The sequence below is a fragment of the Akanthomyces muscarius genome (assembly GCF_028009165.1).
Source record: "Akanthomyces muscarius strain Ve6 chromosome Unknown contig_16, whole genome shotgun sequence".
In the NCBI taxonomy this organism is placed as follows: Eukaryota; Fungi; Ascomycota; class Sordariomycetes; order Hypocreales; family Cordycipitaceae; genus Akanthomyces; species Akanthomyces muscarius.
The window spans coordinates 731,501-749,862 of record NW_026611617.1 but is presented as its reverse complement, the minus strand read 5'-3'; the positions used below and the strand labels follow the sequence as shown (position 1 = coordinate 749,862).

Here is an 18,362-nt window from a genome sequence, read left to right as displayed (position 1 = left end):
GGGTGCTGAAGACAATGCCAAAGGCCGTTAACGACCACATCCGACATCTGGGGTCAGGGCCGGTTTTCTGCAGTCGTGTAAAAGCTGCATCGATCGCTCTTACTCGTTTTAAGCCGACTTGCAAGATTCCGTGCCATCGCCCTTGCCCAGCAATAGTCACCGCCACCGCTTCTTCTTCCGCGGCTGAGGGACAACGACGGTCGGATTTGTCGACGGCATGATGGGCTCCGAGGCGGCCCTGCTGCTGCCGTCGTTATTATTGTAATGTGCAAAGTTGGCAGGCTTTCCTAGAATGAATCCCAGGGAACGACTAGTTCCTTGGCCAGCTTCGGCTTTCATAAGCTCGCTCAAGTCGTGGCTTACCCGGCGAGCAAAGTCAAAGGTGTAGAATTTGTCACCGTCAAGCAGCTCACCAGTAGTAACAGGAATGGGTATGACGGACATTATGGGCATGTCCGCCAGAGTATAACCAGAGAGCGTCGACCAGGCTCGCCGCCGGCCTGAACTTTGTGAACTGGAGGATGGTGCAGCTGCCTCTTCGAGAGCCGGCTGCTGGGCAGCCAGGCGATAATTGACGAGTGAGCCAGCAGGGCCGCGAATGTTGGCAAACACATCGATCAAAGTTCGCATGCGGTTGGAGAGTTCAGAGTTGGAGGAAAGCAAGCGAGTAATGCGCTTCTCCAAGCTCGCGCGACTGTTTTCGGCGTCGACCAGGCCAGGGCTGCAGTAAGGACAAAGAGTTAGCCACTAATTGCGTTCACTGATGTTGTTTGCGCAGCAACATGTGGACTTACCATTGCAGGACTGTTGTCATCAGGGTCATGGAAAGGTGGTGCCAACGGATACGCGCGCACAGGTTGCGAAGCTTGGGCTCGAATTTATCGCAAATGGTGGCATGCGCGGTTGAGGCCGAAAGTAGATTGTCGATGGCGTAGCACAGATCTTGCAGCTCCGAAAATGCCAAGACAGTGTCCGCCATAGTAACGACGACGTCATCTGTTTGAATCCATGTGCTGCGCTCGGGGAAAGGCAAGCGCGCGGATTCAAGCAGACAAAGAGTTTTGTACAAGATATGTGCGGATGACCGGCATTGCTTGGATTCCAACATGGCTTCGTTGACGAGAGTGGTGCTTGGTCCCAGCACGGCGTTCAACTCTAGCAGCATGTCGAGGATCTTGCCGCCAACGGCCAAAAGGCCAATGCTAGCCGTCGTGACGGACAAGTGCTCCATGCCACTATTCATTGTCGTGAAAGTCGAAAGGAAACAATCGGGCGCGGCGGAATGAATTCGAGGAGAAAAATAAATTACTTCTTTGGCCGTAAAGACGGCGACGTGGAATGTTTGAACTCGGGGCGGCGGCGGGATTCTGAGACGCTGTTGCGAGGCCTGTAATCGTGTGCCGTCAGGGTGGCGGTAGTCAGGCAGCCAAGGCCATGGCTTGCAGCGATTTCGAATTGGTTGGCGGAGTCGAGATGTGAAGATGAAGACGGTAAAAGTGAAGACGACTCGTGAAAAGGACAAACGCGAGAATGAAAAGGTCAAGTAGCCCTTGAAGAGGGCCGCTCAGAAAAAGATGCCATGCGTTCCGAGACCCCGCAAGACAGAGAGCAAGGGGACGAGGACGAGGTTGCGCGGCGCAGGGCCGCCGGCGGCGTGCAGAGCCTGAGTGGTGCAAGGCAGGGCCTAGCACGGATAAACGGCACCTGGCGCGAGACGAGAGTACCGTGGAATGCCGTTCAGAGTCTTGTGGGCGGGAGGAGCCGATTGGGTCCGCTGCCGACTATCCGAGATGTTCTGCGCCAGAGTGTGCCAGAGGCGTGCGTGGTGGGTGCTGGTGCGTCGCGGGCGGGCCGGCCGTGTTGGCAAAGAGTGCCCATGGCCTGGTTGCTTTGCACCCAAGCAAAAGCTTGAAGCCGAGTGATTCTGTGCTTCGTCGTTGGCCCACTTTCGCCGCTGCGTCTGTACCAGTAATTCACACCTCACGCTGACAAGGCGGGCTTTCGTTCGGACTTGTCACGCGAAACGACCCGAAACCCTAGAGGGCAGAGGGCAAGCTATCAACGTGACCCTCCCACTCTAGACCGTTCACGGCTACCTGGGTGCAGCGCCAGCGGGGCCCCTTGGAGAGTTTTCGGTTTTGGCTTTGAGGCATGATTACGCTCTTTGCCTGATGGGGTTTCATCGAGACTCGGATCAGGGTGGTGGCAGGGGTATTGGTACAGCGGTGCGGGCGCGCTGGAGCGATGTGGTGTGTCGGCCAAGATCATCGATGCCTTCTTCACCTTTGTGATGATGTACTGCCATACGTTTTATTGCAGCGTCGTGTCTAAGAAGAAGGAGAAATGAGGCTATAAGCTATCTGGTTCTAGATCAAGCCACGGCGTTTGCAACTAGCCAGCTGGTGGCTGCGGCGCCCGTCACAACTGCTGGCAGCTGGCAGCCGGCAGACAAGCCGACAGCGCAATAATGCAAACGCCCGTATCGCCGTCTTCTTCCATCATCTGTACCTTAAAATAAATCAAAAAATTCAGTCTCCAGACAACATCCATCACAGCAACATCCGGATCACCAAATTGACAGCTAGGCCCACCGATGCGTGCCGTCCAGCCCGATTCAGGCGGCATTTGCTCACCACGATCCATCCCCTGACGAGGGGCCCTGGTTCCCCTACAGCCACCACATGGCCCACTGGCTATCCACTGGCGCAAGCTCGTACCATCCTGCCCTTCCTGCATCCACTGATCCGGGCAAATGCACCCAGTCCGATACTCCGTCCACCGCGCAGCTTGGCAGACAGCCCCAAGGGCCACCAAGTCCCATCTCCAGTCTTGGCTTTACCAGTAGCGGCCTCTGGCCAGGGGTCGCCTGCCTGCTGACGATGCCAAGCGATCAGATAAAGACGTCCCGATGCCCAGGCAAGGCAACCGAGTCTCGGACCCATGCGAAGCCTCTGGTTGGGGAGAGTATAATTGAGCAAAGTCGGCAGGGCATGAGCATGCGTTTTCCTCCACAGCCTTGACGTTGTTGGTCACGAAACCCAGGGGCTGTAAGCCTGCGAATGCCGACTAGCTTGCCCACCGTTTATTCTCATTCTATCTCCGCCGGAGACAATGGCCAGCAGCCCCCTACCGATACAGACAACGATGATTGACGTTTGGCTAACCAGCATCTGAAATCGCGGGGCACTGGTTAACTGGGCTGACGCACACCGTTTCCTGGTTGTCGTACCCGACAGATGTTTTATCTCGATGTAGCGCCCGCTGTGAATATTACTACGACGGCCTCCAGAAAATGCGCCCAATCCTACTCTGCGCCGCGACCGCAACAGCGCTGAGTACGCTGCTTGGCCGAGTGCCAACGTTAGTCGGTCAACGCCCCTCCTTTCCGTGTAGCCGACTTTTCCGAGGAATTGTCTGTTACGCGTAGCTGCTGCAATTGCTACCGCAAATTTATTTCCCTTTTGGCGCAGGATCCTGCAGCCCGCCATTTGGTTTGCTGCCCCTCGGCAGGCAGCAAGGCTCGCCTCCACTGTGTCCTACAGCGACTGTTTCCCTTGCAGGGAATGCGAAACTGTTTTACCGCCGGAGATTTGCTCGACCCCGGAACCTGCAAATTATGGAGGGCGCCGATGACGTTGCTCGTGCCGATAGCCGTGGGCTGGCGTGCACACCTGTCCGTAGGGCTTGCAACCAATATGAGACTGGCCGCGGGCAGCCTGCCTGCGATACCGCGACGGCGGTATTACGTGCACGGCGACAAGGTTCGGCCAGTCGCTGCCGTTGGTAGGGCGCAAGGCCACTGGACGCATCCGATAAGAGGCACGCTACAGGCTGATCATGGTCGTCTCAATTCAGCTCGCGGCCCAAATATGCGGGCTTCCTGCAACCATCCCGTTTCGCACACCACCATCAACGTGCACACGCAGTGGCACGGCCGGTCACTGTAACGGTACTTGCAGAAGCGGCCTGCAATATTCGTAATATTACCTGCTTTGACCTCTTCAGCGGTCCGATGTGTACCAACAAAGCCTTCATCAAGTCGCAGGGTCTCTGTGAGGGTACTGTGAGAGACGCTTTACATTCTCCTGACTACAGCGGACGGGAGCTTGCGACCCGGAAACAACTACGGCAGTAATGGTGACCTGCAGTTTGCGCCAATCCAAACGATAATCGGCGATATTGTACGATGCCACGGATACCTCGTAGGGCAGTGTCAGCGGCGAAGAGACGAGATGGACGAAATCAACTCGGCTTGGTGTGCCTTATAAAGGCCTGTCGCTCGGATCCCTTTCGCGCAGCTGGCACGCGCCCCTTTTGCGCCGCACCGCCCAGACTCCGCAATACAGCCGTCGGGAACGTTGCCCTATTCTGGATCTTTCGACATGCCAAATGCATGCTTCGGCGATGGGGCAAAGCACGCCGACCGGTATCTTTTTTGCCGTGCATCCGCTCGGAGCCGAAGAACAGCAGCAGAGTTTGTTGAAACATGGAGAAATTAGTAGGCCGGAAGTAGGAATCCCCAAATTCAACAGGAAGGCCTCTCTTGGTAGGTCTTGTTCGTTTGTAAGCTTGAGTATCCGTTGCAGCTTCACTGGTTCATAGTGCGCAGGTCTCGACTTGGTCGAGGATGGCCTTTGAACCAGCTCCATACGGGGCTGCATGAAAATGCTCGGTCATGAACATGAAATTCAACCCAGCTGGCTACTCCGCAGATCCCAGGCGTATTATACAGGCCCACGACTCGTAATTCCAAAACAGGCTCCGTCCCCTACATGGTGACTGTACAAGGTTTCTCCTCCGGTGTCGCAAGATTCATGTGCGCTGCAACCCCAGCTCAACAATAGAGATTGCTCCGGTTTACACAATGCGAACTTGCTTTTCGGCATTCTAATGAGAGCTTTGGCTGAGTCTTGAGCGCTTGCGGCCGCTGCCGGATGTGGCGGGGTGCATCTTCTCGTTTCGCTCCCTCTTGAGCTTATCATCCAAAACACGGGCTATGAAACACAGACGTTAGCATGGAATCTTTCACCCCAGTTCCGAGCGCGCATCTCTGCCACGTGCTGGCACGGCCTCTTCCCTTCGAGCCAGGAAGCTCGTCGCGGCCATCACCAGAAGCACAAGAAAAACTTACTCAGCACGTCGTAACCAAACTGCGGGTGCTCCAAGCACAGGCTCTTGAACTCGACCTCGGCCTCGGCGCGGAGGGCGTGCGAGCGGGCGGCCCAGAAGCTGGCGATGGGGGCGCGGATGGCGGCGTCGTCGGGGGCCGTGTTGGCGTAGACGTAGCGGGCGTAGGCAAGCTCGCCGCGGGCCGTCGAGTTGATGCAGTGAATCTTGGACGAGGCGAGCTTTTTGAGCAGCTCCATGCCAAACTTCTCGGCGAGCGTGTAGATGCGCGCGTGGCGCAGCAGGTGGTCGCCGCTGTCGTCGATGCCCGGCGCCGAGGGGTCGTGCTCGAGCACGCGCTGCCCAGGCACCTTGCGCGGGAAGTACTCGCCCGTGTAGAGGAACTCGAGGAAGCTGCCCATGGCGTTGTAGTCCTCCTCGGGGAGCTCAATGGATCGCGCCTACACGTTGTCGATCAGGTTAGCGCGGGATGCAGCGACAGCAGTTCGGGTGCATCTTTTCAATTCAATCGCAGCTCAGAATACATGATACGTACGCTTCCGTCTTCGATAAAGGTCTGGCACACCTGCGCAAAGTATGGGCTCTTGGACAGCAGCGCCTGGTGCGCCGTCAGCACCGTCTGCGCGTCCTGCCCGACCAGCAGCGTGACGACGGGGCTCGACAGGTACTCGATGAAGCTCGGGCGCGTCTCGGCCACGGGGTCCTCCTGGATGACGCTCGTCTCGGCGTCCTCGACGGGACCCTTTTCGTACGGCGTCTCGTCGCCCGCGGCGGCGCCCTCCATCTCGACGTCGCCGCCGGCCGCGCCAGTGGTGCCAATCTCAATCTCGACGGTCGAGGCGTCGTCGCGCGCGCTCATGCTCTCGGTGTCGTTGTCGGCCATGGTGGCGGGAGCTGGAACGAGCGGTGTAAAGCTGTTTTCTGATGGAGAGGGGCGTTGCGACCGTGGGCGGGCCGCGATTGAGCGCCGTGGTTGGCAGGCCTGTTTGTTGAGGCTGTCGTTTGACCATGGCTGTTTGCGACAGCTCGAGCAGCTAGAGTGGAGCCGTTGCTGTGTAGCACAGCCAACAACCTTGAGAGTAGCAACGCCGACAGGTATAATTATCGTAAAAAGACTAAAAAGAGAAGTTGATAAGAATTATTTTGACCTAATGATCAGGTCTACAGGCTACGAGTGCAAGTATCTCCGTCCAATTTGAAGAGAGATGATCGTGGTTAGTTCGAGAACGGCGGTGCACGTCGTCAGCCGCTACCCTTTATCGTCGCGTAAGAGTCGTTACACGATCAATGTCTGGCCTTGGGCATAGAGAAAGTATTTGAGCGACTATTCATCTAGGCTTCAGCTCTCCAATTTCACAATGAGACCAGGGAGTAGTTCCACAAACGATGGACTGTTTGTGCCTCCCGCCAACGCAAGTTTGATGACCTGCCCTCCCGAGCCGTCCAGCAGTGAAGTTGTTTGTTTGCCATGTTTTCCCCCAGACGGCACATCGAACGGCCAAACATCGTTTTCGGCTTTGCTAGATTTCGGCTCGTATATAGCTGTGTAGACATCTCGTAGATGTGCAATGTCACCAGCTGGAGCCTCAATCACGATGCGAGAGACGCCCTTCGCCCCAGACGGATGGTTGGTCAGCTCCGGTGAGCTCTCATACGGAACACGCAGCGTGCGAGGCGTCCTATCCAAGCACCAGAACGGGAGGGTACCTGGGAATATGGGCGTCCCATCCGGACTCGTCGCGGAGCCATTCGCCCATTTCAGCACGGTCCCGTCAGGCTTCTCCCGACCTCCCGGCACGGGGTCGCTGTACAAGTACCCCGTCTGAGCACTCGACACCTGCTCTTGGATGAGCGCAAAGTCCTTTTCTTCGTGCAGTGAGCATGCCCAGTCGATGATGGTGCCGTCCGACAGAGAGCCCCAACGATGCTTCTTGCGGGTCTCGGTGTCGATTGTGTCGAAAAAAGCGATGAGCTCAATGTATACGCCGTCTTTGAAGAGGATAAGACGATTCCAGGTCAGGCCATCTGCGTGGTGGCCGCCCGGTGCGACTGTGAAGACGCCTTTGAGCTGCTCATCGATGCCGGTGAGGGTGTGGTGGTTGACTAATATGACAATGTGGTCTAGAAGCGGCTGGGCGGTGCGGTTAGGGGCAGCAGCGTCTAAATTGGACATTTTGGGTGTTGCAGGGATAATTCGAGTTTCCGCAAGATGATGGTCGAAAGTTGTTTGATGATGTGAAGTGAGAAAGCTCAATTTACAGACGGCTTACAAACACAAGTGAACCCCGCGTTGACGTGATGTCCAAAGTAGTGGTACCGGTGATCTAGTGACAGCAAAGAGCCCTGCAACGTGCTCACGCCATCTCGGTCCGCAAGAGCACAGAGAAGCCGATGAAATAATTTAGAGGGGATTTAGAAGTAGGGCTGAATATCACAAGCTAAAATACAGATTGTTGTCTACAATGATGGCATACACGTGATACGGCGGGGGATACTCGAGCCTGGCGGAAGCCAAGATGAGCAACAGATGCTGGAGACATACTTGGGCTTTTCTCCCAACAACTTAAGGGCTATACTGCAAATTATGGGCATTGGAGAATGCAAAAAATATATTGAGTTTCTGGATAATAAAAATGGTCATATTTTGCGTTGGAACAAGCGCAGAGCTAAGCTTTCAAGCACACGTTATATCCAAATTGATTGCAGCCAGCCGAGGTGCTGACGGTTTCAAGACCGAGCATAAGTCTCGCTATTCTGCACTGTAACCAAAACCACAGTGCGGTTGTGGCCCATCTCAAACACAAATTGATACGGCACGTCTTCGAGTGCCCCGATATCCTGCCAGGTGATGCATGTTGGGGTGCCCGCATCCACCGGCGCACTCTTATCCTGCAAAACGGCCACAAATTGACGTCGGGTGCTGTTCTGGACATTCGTCGGATACAATCGATAGTCAAGGCTGCCCACATCAATCCCAGCTGCATCAGCTACCTCTTCCTTGACATTCTTGCTGCCATCCTGCCCAGACGTCCAAGTTTTGACCTCGAGTCCAGGACTGCTCCCATCCGTCAGCCCAAACACAATCGAACCCCCCGACGGACTCGTAAAGGCACCTGCATAGCGCGCGACCGTTTCTTTGGCCGCCACCTTGACCAGGAGCGAGATGCTTTCGCTCGCCACGTCTGCGTACGCATTAAGATCAGGCGCCTCGCCATGCAGCGAAAAGTCGCGTGCGAGAATCGCAAATCCCACGTTGAGCTCGGGTACCAGCCCGAAATAGCTTGCGTACGGACCGAGGGCGCCCGTCTTGGTCAACGCGTCGATGATGGGCGAAATGGGCTTGGGGCCGGCGCGGTACACTTCCCACGGCAAGCCCGCGCCGTTGCGCAGATTCGACGTGTCGGCGCTGCGATGCGTCCAGCGGCGTGTGGCCGCGGGCGAGGCGAGCGTGGCGGAGAGCATGGCTTGTCCAGCCAAGGCTAGGTCGTGGGTTGAAGACACCATGGATAGCGCTCTGGACATGTGTTAGCGCTTGATATATTTGTGGCAGATGTGGGATATGCTGACGCCTGCTCGCCGTGCTTCGTCATGTTTAAGCCGCGAATGCTGCAGCTGTTCTCGCCCAGGAAACCAGTGCTGCTCATGGAGAGAGGGGCAAGCACTCGTTCTCTCATGATACTAGCAAAGCTATCGTTGGGCGTTTCGCTAGAGCGCTCTATGGCCAGGGCGAGAACCTGGAATGCAGCGTATGACACCACTGGTGACGAGTCTGGTAGAAAAGTCGGCCCTTGTGCAGCCAACCCCCCGAACAGCTCTGTATTTCATTAGAATGCGTCAATAGTTGATGCTCAAACATACGACTCACCTTTTGTACCACAGGGTGCTCCGATAGTACATGTTTTCGCTACAACCATATCAGCATGTATGGCAGTGGAGAGCGTGGCAGCGCACTTACACAATCTTGGCAGCCCAGACATGTGGCCGGCCAGACTCCCAATTGTAACGTCGCTCCATGGTATGCCCAAATCACCCTCCTGACGCGCGCCGAGCTCCGGTAAATACTTTGTGATGGGCTCATCCCAGCGATCGCCCATAGTTGCCAGCCATGTGTACACGGTCATGACCATGGTCACCTCAGCCAGCGGAAGCTTGGTGTTTGCAGTAATCGCCGACACATTGTGCGCCGCGTCGTAGGCGGACGTGTGGTGGTACTCGAAAAGTACCGGGGAGGGATCAGTACTGTTCTGGTCGCCGGCGTTGCCATAGAAGTAAATGACGGAAAAGGACGTGGTGTTGGCGGAGATGGGGCCATAGACGGGGTGGCCGCTGTGCTGGACGAGGTCGCTGAATGCGGTGCCAAAGGCGGCGGGTAGTTTGGCGTCTATGATGGAAGACCGGCTTGGTGCTGGGAAGTAATTGCCAATTAATGGACAGGGAGAGTATGATACCTGCGCCGTAGCGACGAGGGTAAAAAGCGAAGCCGCAATAAGTGACTTCATCGTGTACTTTATGGCTGGTGTAGTTGACCGATGAGTGAATGGGATTTGTACAAGTTGGTTACAATTGAGTCGACCCATGGGTATTTATATCTGACTGGAAGTAAAAGTATACCGTAGCTCAATTCCCATTCGTTTACAAGTCAGATTGCGTCGCTGAAGACATCCAGCATCATCAAGTCCGTAGTCCGTACCTGTTGTCCGTGTCCGCAGCGGAGCCCCACCGTCTTCGGCCGCCACGGGCCTCACGGCCGCGTGTCCTCCGTCCGTCAGCCAAATGCCTGGGGCAGTGTAAATGAGAAATCACCAAAATTAGCATCTGCTCCCAAGCCAGCGAGCAGCTCCGAAATGAGTAGCGGGTCCGTCACGCCCAAGTCCTCTGGTGTCAAGCCGACGGAGCTTGTAAGTGCTGGGGTTGTAAAGTCGTCGCAATCCCCACCACTACTCAAATTGTTTGGGGTATATCTGGTAGAGTCCGTCTCTGACTCTCTGTATTCGTGCGGAAGACGGTCTCGGTGCCATGTCTGGAGCAGTTTTACACGCTTGGCAAGTCCGTGCATGACCTGCTCATCAGCGTTTTCATCGATCGCATCAGCGGACGAGGGCTCCATGCGCAATATGACTTGTCTCAGGATGTGCTTGATATCGGAAAGATGACGTAGCTGTCTTGTGGCATGCTGAATCTGCGGCTGCGCTGCGACAATGTCCAGCCGCGTGCCCAGCGACAAGCCGCAGTACAGAACAATCCACTCCAGGTTGGTAACCAGAGGCTGCTCTTCGGGCATCACGGCTTGGCTTATGTCAATTATCGACTTGGTTGCCAGTATGCTCTCTGATAGCCATGGCAAGAATGCTGCTGAGGTAGTTTGGTTGTACTGCCCGTCGCCGAGATGCTCTAAACCAAAGATGCTAGCGCTCGTGGCACACTGGTTCAACAGCAGCTCTGCTGTATGGGCTTGCAAGTGTAAAATCTCTAGAAATCGGACAGCAAATATTAGTTCTAAAAGCAATCAATTAGACTTTGGCCGCATCATACTGTTTTCCATGAGGGGAAAGTTCACAGAGCCCTTCAGATACGACAGTTCTTGGCGCAATGCTTCGACTCTTGCCGAAAAGGACTGGTTCAAGGACATGTGTCTGTGCCTGGCTGCCAAACTATCCACATTCTCAATCAAATGTTGCATAGTGATCATGACTGGTATGAACTTGTCGTGTGGCGTAAGACGCTGTAGAGCGAGAGCTTGAGAGGCTTCCAAAATGTAAGGGGTAAACGGGAAGCATCGTAGTTTCTGCAACATCACCGAAGAGCTGCAGGCAGCTGGTCAAAAATGTATTACAAGAAAAGCCGGACATAACTCTCACCTTGATGCTAGATAATAGGCTCCAGCTAGTGCTCGAATCTCATCTGCACTCCATTCGCCGCGTTGGGTCTCTGGCCGATCGACCATCCACAGACTCGTGTTTTTGGGTCTATCTAACCGCAAGTCACTCACAATGCTGATTGCGAGATTCAGATACTGTGTGTGCCGCAACGGGCGTGGCTGATAATGCGCCCTGCGCGTTGCGTTAGCCATTTTGCGATGCAGGAGTACAATGTGAGCATATACCAAGCGAGCTGCACTAATAATGCTTGAAGTAGATCTAGTGAAGCAAATTTGCCTCGGGTGATGCGCTCTGCGACGAGATCGCTGAACATGTGGCCGAGGCGCCGTCTAAGTGCACCATTGTCAAACGCAGCGATCGTCATGACAGCAAGACAGAGGGCGGGCTGTTTTACCTGCAATTCGTCCACTGAGCGCTCAGATATCACGACGAATGGAAACCGCGCCATCATTTTGAAAGTGTACGTTTGGAGCAGAGCCTGGCCTGCCTCTGCCGACAGCAGGCCACTCGCAAACGGACTCTGGCTAGATGGACGACTTGTCATTTCCGCCTCTGGTCCCAAAGGCACCGCAGATGTGGCTGCCTTGCTCGCACTTTTTTGAGTCCTCGTCAGTTCAAGCTGAACCTGCGTTGCAACGACTGGCACATACCCGATCTTCCGGCGGGATGGGGGAAAGACGCAACCCCTGCCGAGCCGCAGGCAGCGGTCGCATTTGCCCGATTGCTGCGTGCTGGCGCATTTGATTTTTGCGCGAAAACAAGTCTGACATGTTTTTGTCAGGGGCTGAGCCATTTCACTTGTTTTGCAGAGGGAGTTGAGTGAATGATGAACGCTCACCGGTCGGCTCGTCACACGCTAAAGTTTACACATCAAAAAGTGGCCTAGCGGCTAACGAAGAACCGCAGAGAGACATGAAGGCAGACTTCATCAAAGTAAGAATAGACAGCGCATAAACTAGATCTAGCTGAACGATTCAAAGGTTGTGCTTTTAGGCAAACTTATGTCTATATTCTCATCCCTATAATACCCCTACATAGAAAAGAAATTGGGGTTATTAAGGTTTCCTACTCCTCCAGCATTGTCTTGAAAACTTCAGTAGGTATACGTTTCGGCGCAGCTAGCTGAATGACCTTCTTGCTCATTGTGGAAGCTCCGCACTTTCCCTCCCAGGCTGTTTCCAGGGCAAACTTGATCGACATAACAACACTCTTGGAGTCCTGAGCTTGGGCTGCCATGTGGTCGACGAATGATAGGTCCTTGAAGCGAACATCCTCAACTTTGGTGCCAATGTGCTTCTCAACCAGGGCAACAATTTGGCGCCCGGTGATATCCTCCGGTCCGTTTAATACGTATTTAGCCTTGTTGTGAGGGGCAACATCATCCGCGGTCAAGAGGTGTGCTGCGAAAACTCCGACGTCATTCGAGTCGATGATGCCTACAGGCGCATCCTCTGAAGCCATCAGCCTCAGGGTATCCTGCTTCCCGGTCTTGCAGAAGTTTTTGATCAGCTCGGCGGCAGGAGAAAGATAGAATTGCGAAAAGACATTCGGCTGTAACGAAGTCCATCGCAGATGCTCGAACTCCGGCGAGCTCAGCATGGCTTCAATAGCCCAGTGCGTCCTCGGATAGTAGGCAGGGCAATCCGGACGCACGTTCGCGGCGGTTGTTGAGATTCGCACGACATACTCGACGCCCGCTTTGAGGGCGGCCAGGTGGAATGTCGATTCTTCAGCAAATTGATTGGGGTTGTTGTGCGAAGCAATAAATGCTCTCACGACATTGTTGTGCCGCAGCCAGTCCGCGGTGACATCGACCCAGTTCTTTTCTGCGATCTCGACGTTGGGCAAGGCCGCGAGCTTCTGAGCTATAGCCCCGCCAGAGGAACGTGTAAGAGCAAGGATTCTGTGGCCGGAAAGGGTGATGTTGGTTCTCAGAAGATCCGACAAGGTTTCAACGACGCCTCGTCCGGTATTGCCAGTAGCGCCGGCGATGAGGATGGTAGGAGCCATGGCTGGAAATGGTGATGCAGACGAGTCAGCGTAGGAAGGAGATAGGCTGGCTAAAAACACTCCGCTCAGGAGGGTAATATCTCGCTTTTTATCCTAATAGAAGAGCTATAAGCTTTTCGGCCGATGAACTAGTCCTCCGCGGTGGAGCTTATAAATCGGGCGCGTCTATCAAAACGACCATTACAAAGGACGTGTCATACTCTACGACTTGGCTTGCTATGCCGTTTGACAACCCTCCACTCCCATTGTTTCCCAATCGCGGGTTTCTTAAAGTTAGCAGCATGCATTTCCCCATATGCTTCATGATCACAGAAGTGTGCTCCGAGCAGTTCTTGTACTGCAGTCTCCCGGGCATGGCGAGATTGTCAGCTAGCAAGGCCGCAGTCGACATTCTGTCCGCCACGATCTGATCATGGTTGCTGTTGCATTGAATCAAAGGGCCGCGTTTATATTTGTCTCTACCTCGACAATTGGCACCGAGCAGCGATGGAGCGGTGGAAGAAACCTCAGTTGAGCGAATACTCTGACAGTAGCTGTACTTTTAAAAGCTGGCGGACCTGGAAACTAGGAAATGGCAAGCTCTGGGGGATAGACATTACTTCGTAAATCTGCGGGCGGAGTTACGGCGGAGTAGAGCTCCACAGAAGAAACCAGCCAGGGATTAAAACAACATCAGAAATGCCGGCCCAACCTAGTCGTCCAGCGGGTCGGCACTACTAGAGGTCATCGCACTGGTCAATTTACACCGGCAGCGTGCGTCTTGTCGATCCACCATGCATCTTCTTCGGCGACGGCCAAGCAAATGACCGAGCGCCTCATGCAATCAATCGAGGGGAAGTAGGACCAGTAATTGTCGTCGTCGTCACCCGGCTCGAAGTGAAGGCGATGCTCAAAAAGGTGAATAAGACCAGCCAGCTTAAAAAGCCTGTACATGTGCCGCACACTGACAAATGGACTGCAAATGTTGCAAAGAGTGACTGGTAAGATAGATGAGGCTTGGTTGGCTATATAACGAATTACATTAATAAAAAGAAACGTAAAAGCCGTGTAAGAGGCTGCGATGAGGTGGACACGTGCGTGTACAAAGGCACAGGTCTACGATCTTTTCCATATCCAATATCAACTTTCTATCGAGCCGGATAGGCACTCCAGATGCCTGGAATCATGGCGAGACATCGGATGCCTTGAGCTGATAGCGAAACCGTCGATAATCCACAAATGAAATCATGGCGGCATAAGAAGCCAGCATGCTAGTATTTGTCAGTCAGCCAGATGTCGTATACAAACTGCAGTTTAGACGCACCTTTGGAAGATTGCCATCACAAAAATAGCCCAGCCAACTCCGCAGCCAATGCCAGAGCAGGATTTCAGATTCGCCTGCATGGTCAAAAAAGCAACGGCTGCCCAGAAAACAATCTCCAAAGAATTAAGTATAAGATTGGCCTTGTAGCTGTGGTACTTTCGCAGGCGCGCCACATGCTCGGTGCATACTTGGTACAAGATGATGACGAGGGACTTGGCGCCCTAGTAGCGTGTTAGTGCGAAGGCTTCATGACGGTTGGCGAATTTATCGTACCATGCCAAGGGCAATTGTGTTGGACCTCGTTCTTGGGGCGGTCCGGGTGAGCGTTGCTAGCTTGATGATGGCTAAAATCATGATGACAGTGGTCAACAAGATCTGGACCACATGCAAGTGCAGCTTGTACTGAGGCCAAATGAAGCGCGTGATTTGCGAGGCGTAAGGCATGTTGGAGAACGGTCGAAAGAAGAAGTGAATCTAGGAGATTTGCATTGTAGGCATTGTAAAGCGATTCATCAACAATATATGTTATATTTTTCTTGTGTTAGAATCGCGGCTCTTTGTTTGGCTCGTCGAACGCGACCATTCGGTTTCGCCTTGCGGCCCTGCCAGCTGCGCCATGATGAGATGCGAAAGAGGCTATTGCAACGGCTATTCTGGACCAAGAGAAAAATCAGCGCTAAAATCAGCGCTCGGTTTCGCATCCAACGCCCATTGGGCAGCCCTGCTGCGAGTATTGCCAAGATCATGGTAGTGCCAACTGCAAGGCCCATGTATTCGTCGTTTCGAATTTGTATACGGCGCATCCGAGTGCGATAACGAGATATGATTAGTTTAAACCATAGAAAGATGCTCATTCAGCTCTGAAATATTCGCGGATCCGTAACCAGCCGAGGACAAGCACTGACACTACATTTGGACTACGAGATACGGGGGCTGGGTATCTGTTCACGCATGGATAACTGCTGAGTCCAGCCTGCATCACTCATGACGCCCCGGCTCCATCCCTCAAGATACCAATATCGTGAGCCTACATGCTCTAGTATTTGGCAATACAATGACAGAACCACCTTTGCTGCAGGGTCATGTAAGCGCAATAGATCGATATACTCTCGAGTAAGACCAATCGGCCACGTCGTTGTCACCCTCAGTTCAGGGATATCTGTGCTGGCATTGGCATGTTCAATGCATTCTACCAAACCCTCCGCCGCGTTGCGACATGATGCCTCAGTAGACGGAAAAGTGGCACGGGGCATTCGTAGATCTTTGGCAAGGCGCACTATCGACGAAAGTAGGGCCGTTTCGGATTGGTGATGGTCAAGTCGTAAGATCGGGCCCAGAGGTCCATCCTTTATTATGTGCTCATGCTTTTGTAGGAGGCTGTGCATGCCGCGTAGCATCGAAAATACTTCAAGCAGATCTTCCATGCCAGGCAGACCATTCTGCATAACGCTCGCGGCTGAGCTCGCAAATACGCCAATGCAAAGAAGCGACGAGGTTGCAAACACAGCATGGCAGTTTGTGTCATTGACGGTCGTCAGCACCTGACGCAGACCTCGTATAGCCTCGTCTTGATGGTTTGTCGCCGAGACGGAGTAGCACCCCCGGCGATCCGGATGCAGCGTCACCATGTGAAATGCCGACATGGCCAAGATCTGATGCATGAGGTAGCTGTGCTCCAGAGCTAGCCTAGGGACCACGAGTTGCCAGACATTTTGACGAGCCGCGCCGCGCGGCAGGTAAGTGTAGGCGGTGGCGGTGAAATGGTGCATCAGCTCCAGGTCCGCTAGCCAGGCTGACGGGGTGCTTTCTTCCGTCGGCTTCGTGATGAAGCTAGTCAGGTAGGGGAATTTGTCCGTGGGAGAGTCCCGATCTCTCGCACGGCGCGCCGACCGAGCCTTGCTTACTCGACGGACGGGAGGGACCGCCGGATCCTGCGACGGGCTGCTGCCGCCGAGAGTGCACGGGATACCATGCCGCCTACATGCCGAGCATGGCTTCTCTTCGTCACACTGGCAAAGCTGTCAGCGGCTACGTAGGAAAGCAGGGGGCAGCCTCATCATCCCACATACCTTGACGCGTCTTTGCTTGCATCTTGCGCAGCCGTTGCGAGATTTGTGATAGCCTAAACGACTCATCTACGCTGGCATTGAGGAAAGACAATTGTTGGAAATAGCATTGAATGCGAAACCGAGGTGATGTGCAGATAATAAAGAGGCATCATCATGTCAAATGCCGAAGCGATGCTCATCATTAGCCATTGCCCTGTCGCGTCGGTGGTGGCGGAGTAGAGTCTCGAGCGTCTGTGACAGAGCTGGCTGGTGGACCTGTCTCAGCGCCTCGTAACGCTTGCACCAGTCACAGGAGGAACCGAAACCGAGAGTTTTGCTCCGCGATCTCAACTATGCTCGATTCGGCAACGCTGGCGCCACAACCTTATTTCCCGGGCTGCTTTAAAGTAGATAAGGGATGATGTACAAACTCTGTCAAGGGTCTTCTTTTTGGCTCAACAGTAGCAGCTAGTGTCAAATGCGTTGTCTATCCTGATCGTCATACGATGATAGTGCCAGCCACATTACTCAGTATACGCGTAACAGTTTCATTTGTGCCTGCTTTGTTACGACGGACTCTCTTGCGCATGTCATTCTGATGAACAATCTCAATTTAGTAGAGGCTCGCCCTCGATCAGTCGTTGCTACGCGCTAGGGCACCTATTTACAGCACCCTGTTTCAAGCCACAACTTCCAGTGCAACAGCGCAACGCACGACTGTCCAATTAACCATCTCTTACCTGCGCACCGTATCCATCATCAAAAACCTCCTCTGGCTGGATACCCTGCTGATCCTCGTAGAATACCAGCGCCCGTGCCTCGATACTCCAGCGAGGGTCGCCATTGTTGTACTCCTCGTCGATGAATGCTGAGTGGAGCACTTGACCAAGACATGAGCGATCGGCGCTATCAAATTGTTTGAACACGAGCGGCTCATCTGGTTTCTGAGCATGCTTGTAGTACCATTTTTGGCGGTCGTTGTGTCGCACAGCCAGGTTAGACGTCTTGACGCCGTCCGTGAGCGTGACATCAATGCGAACCAGATCATTCGATTCCTGCGTGCGAATATCCGTGACGGCGAGCGGATCCTTGTATACCTGACGCATCGGACGCCAGACCTAGCAAATCGTCAGCATGCGACTCGAGAGTTGTATTGCCATGGACAACACATTCGGACAGCACATACATTAATAATTTGGAAGCGCTGCTTCATCATGCTCTCGTCGCCAAATGCAGCCATGACATGTTCTTTTACCTGTTGCCAAGACTGGTCCACGTGCACTTTATACGCCTGATGATGTGTCGTATCCTTCCCACCGAGTGCTTGTGGATTGTCGCCATGACTGACACGGCGAAGATGGTTGAAAACATGGACGAGGGACGCTCCCGTGCTGTCGATGATTAGCTGGAGATACAACTAGCGGGAAGCATATTGTACATCTTCTGTATCATTTCCGCCGTCTCGGGATAGTATTTGAGCTTAATTTCTTCATCTGTCATTTCCATGTTTATGCCGCTTTCGTGGTTGACGTAACAAAAGGCAGAATTGTCCAGCGTCAAGTGAGCCTCATTGCCAGTGACGTCGTGTACCACGACTCTCTTGGCGTCATCGAGCTCGCCATATCCGTTGGGAGTACTTTGACCATTAGCGCATGTCATGAACGTTGATGTATGTCTCACGCAAGGCTCCTGCTGGCATTGAGCTGCTCGGGAGTGCATTCTCTCTCTAGAAAATGCATCGTGGCGTGCACATCCCGACGGCGTCGCTCAGTTGACATGCCTGCGACAGTCATTTTGCTGTGTATTGTAGTTGAACCAATCTGGAGTAGAGTAGAAGCAGAGAAAATAGATTTTCGAATGAGACAGATGAGATGTGAATTTGCAGACGAGTGTAAAAGTATGGTAGATTAGGTATTATGCAAACAGTAAGGCTTGTCTATATATAGTTGCATGTTGCTATGGAAGTGCAACGGAGGCACGTCGCATACGGCAAAT

General features: G+C 53.8%; 8 protein-coding genes across 8 annotated transcripts; all 8 read right to left on the bottom strand.

Moving 5' to 3' along the window:
• Positions 1-156: 156 nt before the first annotated feature.
• Positions 157-1,243, bottom strand: LMH87_008297 (uncharacterized protein; the record flags this gene model as incomplete). Its single annotated transcript, XM_056196758.1, has 3 exons — positions 157-241; positions 443-721; positions 795-1,243. The coding sequence occupies 3 exons, from the start codon at positions 1,241-1,243 to the stop codon at positions 157-159; spliced, it is 813 nt and encodes a 270-aa protein (XP_056057394.1).
• A 3,644-nt stretch (positions 1,244-4,887) lies between these two features.
• LMH87_008296 (uncharacterized protein) lies at positions 4,888-6,010 on the bottom strand (the record flags this gene model as incomplete). The annotated part of the gene is made up of 3 exons (XM_056196745.1): positions 4,888-4,994; positions 5,132-5,567; positions 5,663-6,010. 3 exons carry the CDS (start codon positions 6,008-6,010, stop codon positions 4,888-4,890), a joined length of 891 nt encoding a protein of 296 aa, XP_056057393.1.
• Positions 6,011-6,466: 456 nt separating this feature from the next.
• On the bottom strand, positions 6,467-7,300 carry LMH87_008295 (uncharacterized protein; the record flags this gene model as incomplete). Its single annotated transcript, XM_056196733.1, has 1 exon — positions 6,467-7,300. One exon carries the CDS (start codon positions 7,298-7,300, stop codon positions 6,467-6,469), a length of 834 nt encoding a protein of 277 aa, XP_056057392.1.
• Positions 7,301-7,854: 554 nt separating this feature from the next.
• Positions 7,855-9,626, bottom strand: LMH87_008294 (uncharacterized protein; the record flags this gene model as incomplete). The annotated part of the gene is made up of 4 exons (XM_056196722.1): positions 7,855-8,641; positions 8,695-8,941; positions 8,993-9,031; positions 9,083-9,626. The coding sequence occupies 4 exons, from the start codon at positions 9,624-9,626 to the stop codon at positions 7,855-7,857; spliced, it is 1,617 nt and encodes a 538-aa protein (XP_056057391.1).
• Positions 9,627-9,892: 266 nt separating this feature from the next.
• Positions 9,893-11,799, bottom strand: LMH87_008293 (uncharacterized protein; the record flags this gene model as incomplete). Its single annotated transcript, XM_056196711.1, has 5 exons — positions 9,893-10,596; positions 10,660-10,931; positions 10,986-11,177; positions 11,231-11,599; positions 11,657-11,799. The coding sequence occupies 5 exons, from the start codon at positions 11,797-11,799 to the stop codon at positions 9,893-9,895; spliced, it is 1,680 nt and encodes a 559-aa protein (XP_056057390.1).
• Positions 11,800-12,071: 272 nt separating this feature from the next.
• Positions 12,072-13,016, bottom strand: LMH87_008292 (uncharacterized protein; the record flags this gene model as incomplete). Its single annotated transcript, XM_056196698.1, has 1 exon — positions 12,072-13,016. The coding sequence occupies one exon, from the start codon at positions 13,014-13,016 to the stop codon at positions 12,072-12,074; it is 945 nt and encodes a 314-aa protein (XP_056057389.1).
• Positions 13,017-14,178: 1,162 nt separating this feature from the next.
• On the bottom strand, positions 14,179-14,763 carry LMH87_008291 (uncharacterized protein; the record flags this gene model as incomplete). Its single annotated transcript, XM_056196684.1, has 3 exons — positions 14,179-14,266; positions 14,320-14,540; positions 14,593-14,763. The coding sequence occupies 3 exons, from the start codon at positions 14,761-14,763 to the stop codon at positions 14,179-14,181; spliced, it is 480 nt and encodes a 159-aa protein (XP_056057388.1).
• Positions 14,764-15,236: 473 nt separating this feature from the next.
• Positions 15,237-18,160, bottom strand: LMH87_008290 (uncharacterized protein; the record flags this gene model as incomplete). The annotated part of the gene is made up of 6 exons (XM_056196672.1): positions 15,237-16,328; positions 16,389-16,454; positions 17,108-17,485; positions 17,554-17,758; positions 17,806-18,003; positions 18,048-18,160. 6 exons carry the CDS (start codon positions 18,158-18,160, stop codon positions 15,237-15,239), a joined length of 2,052 nt encoding a protein of 683 aa, XP_056057387.1.
• Between the last annotated feature and the right edge of the window lie 202 nt (positions 18,161-18,362).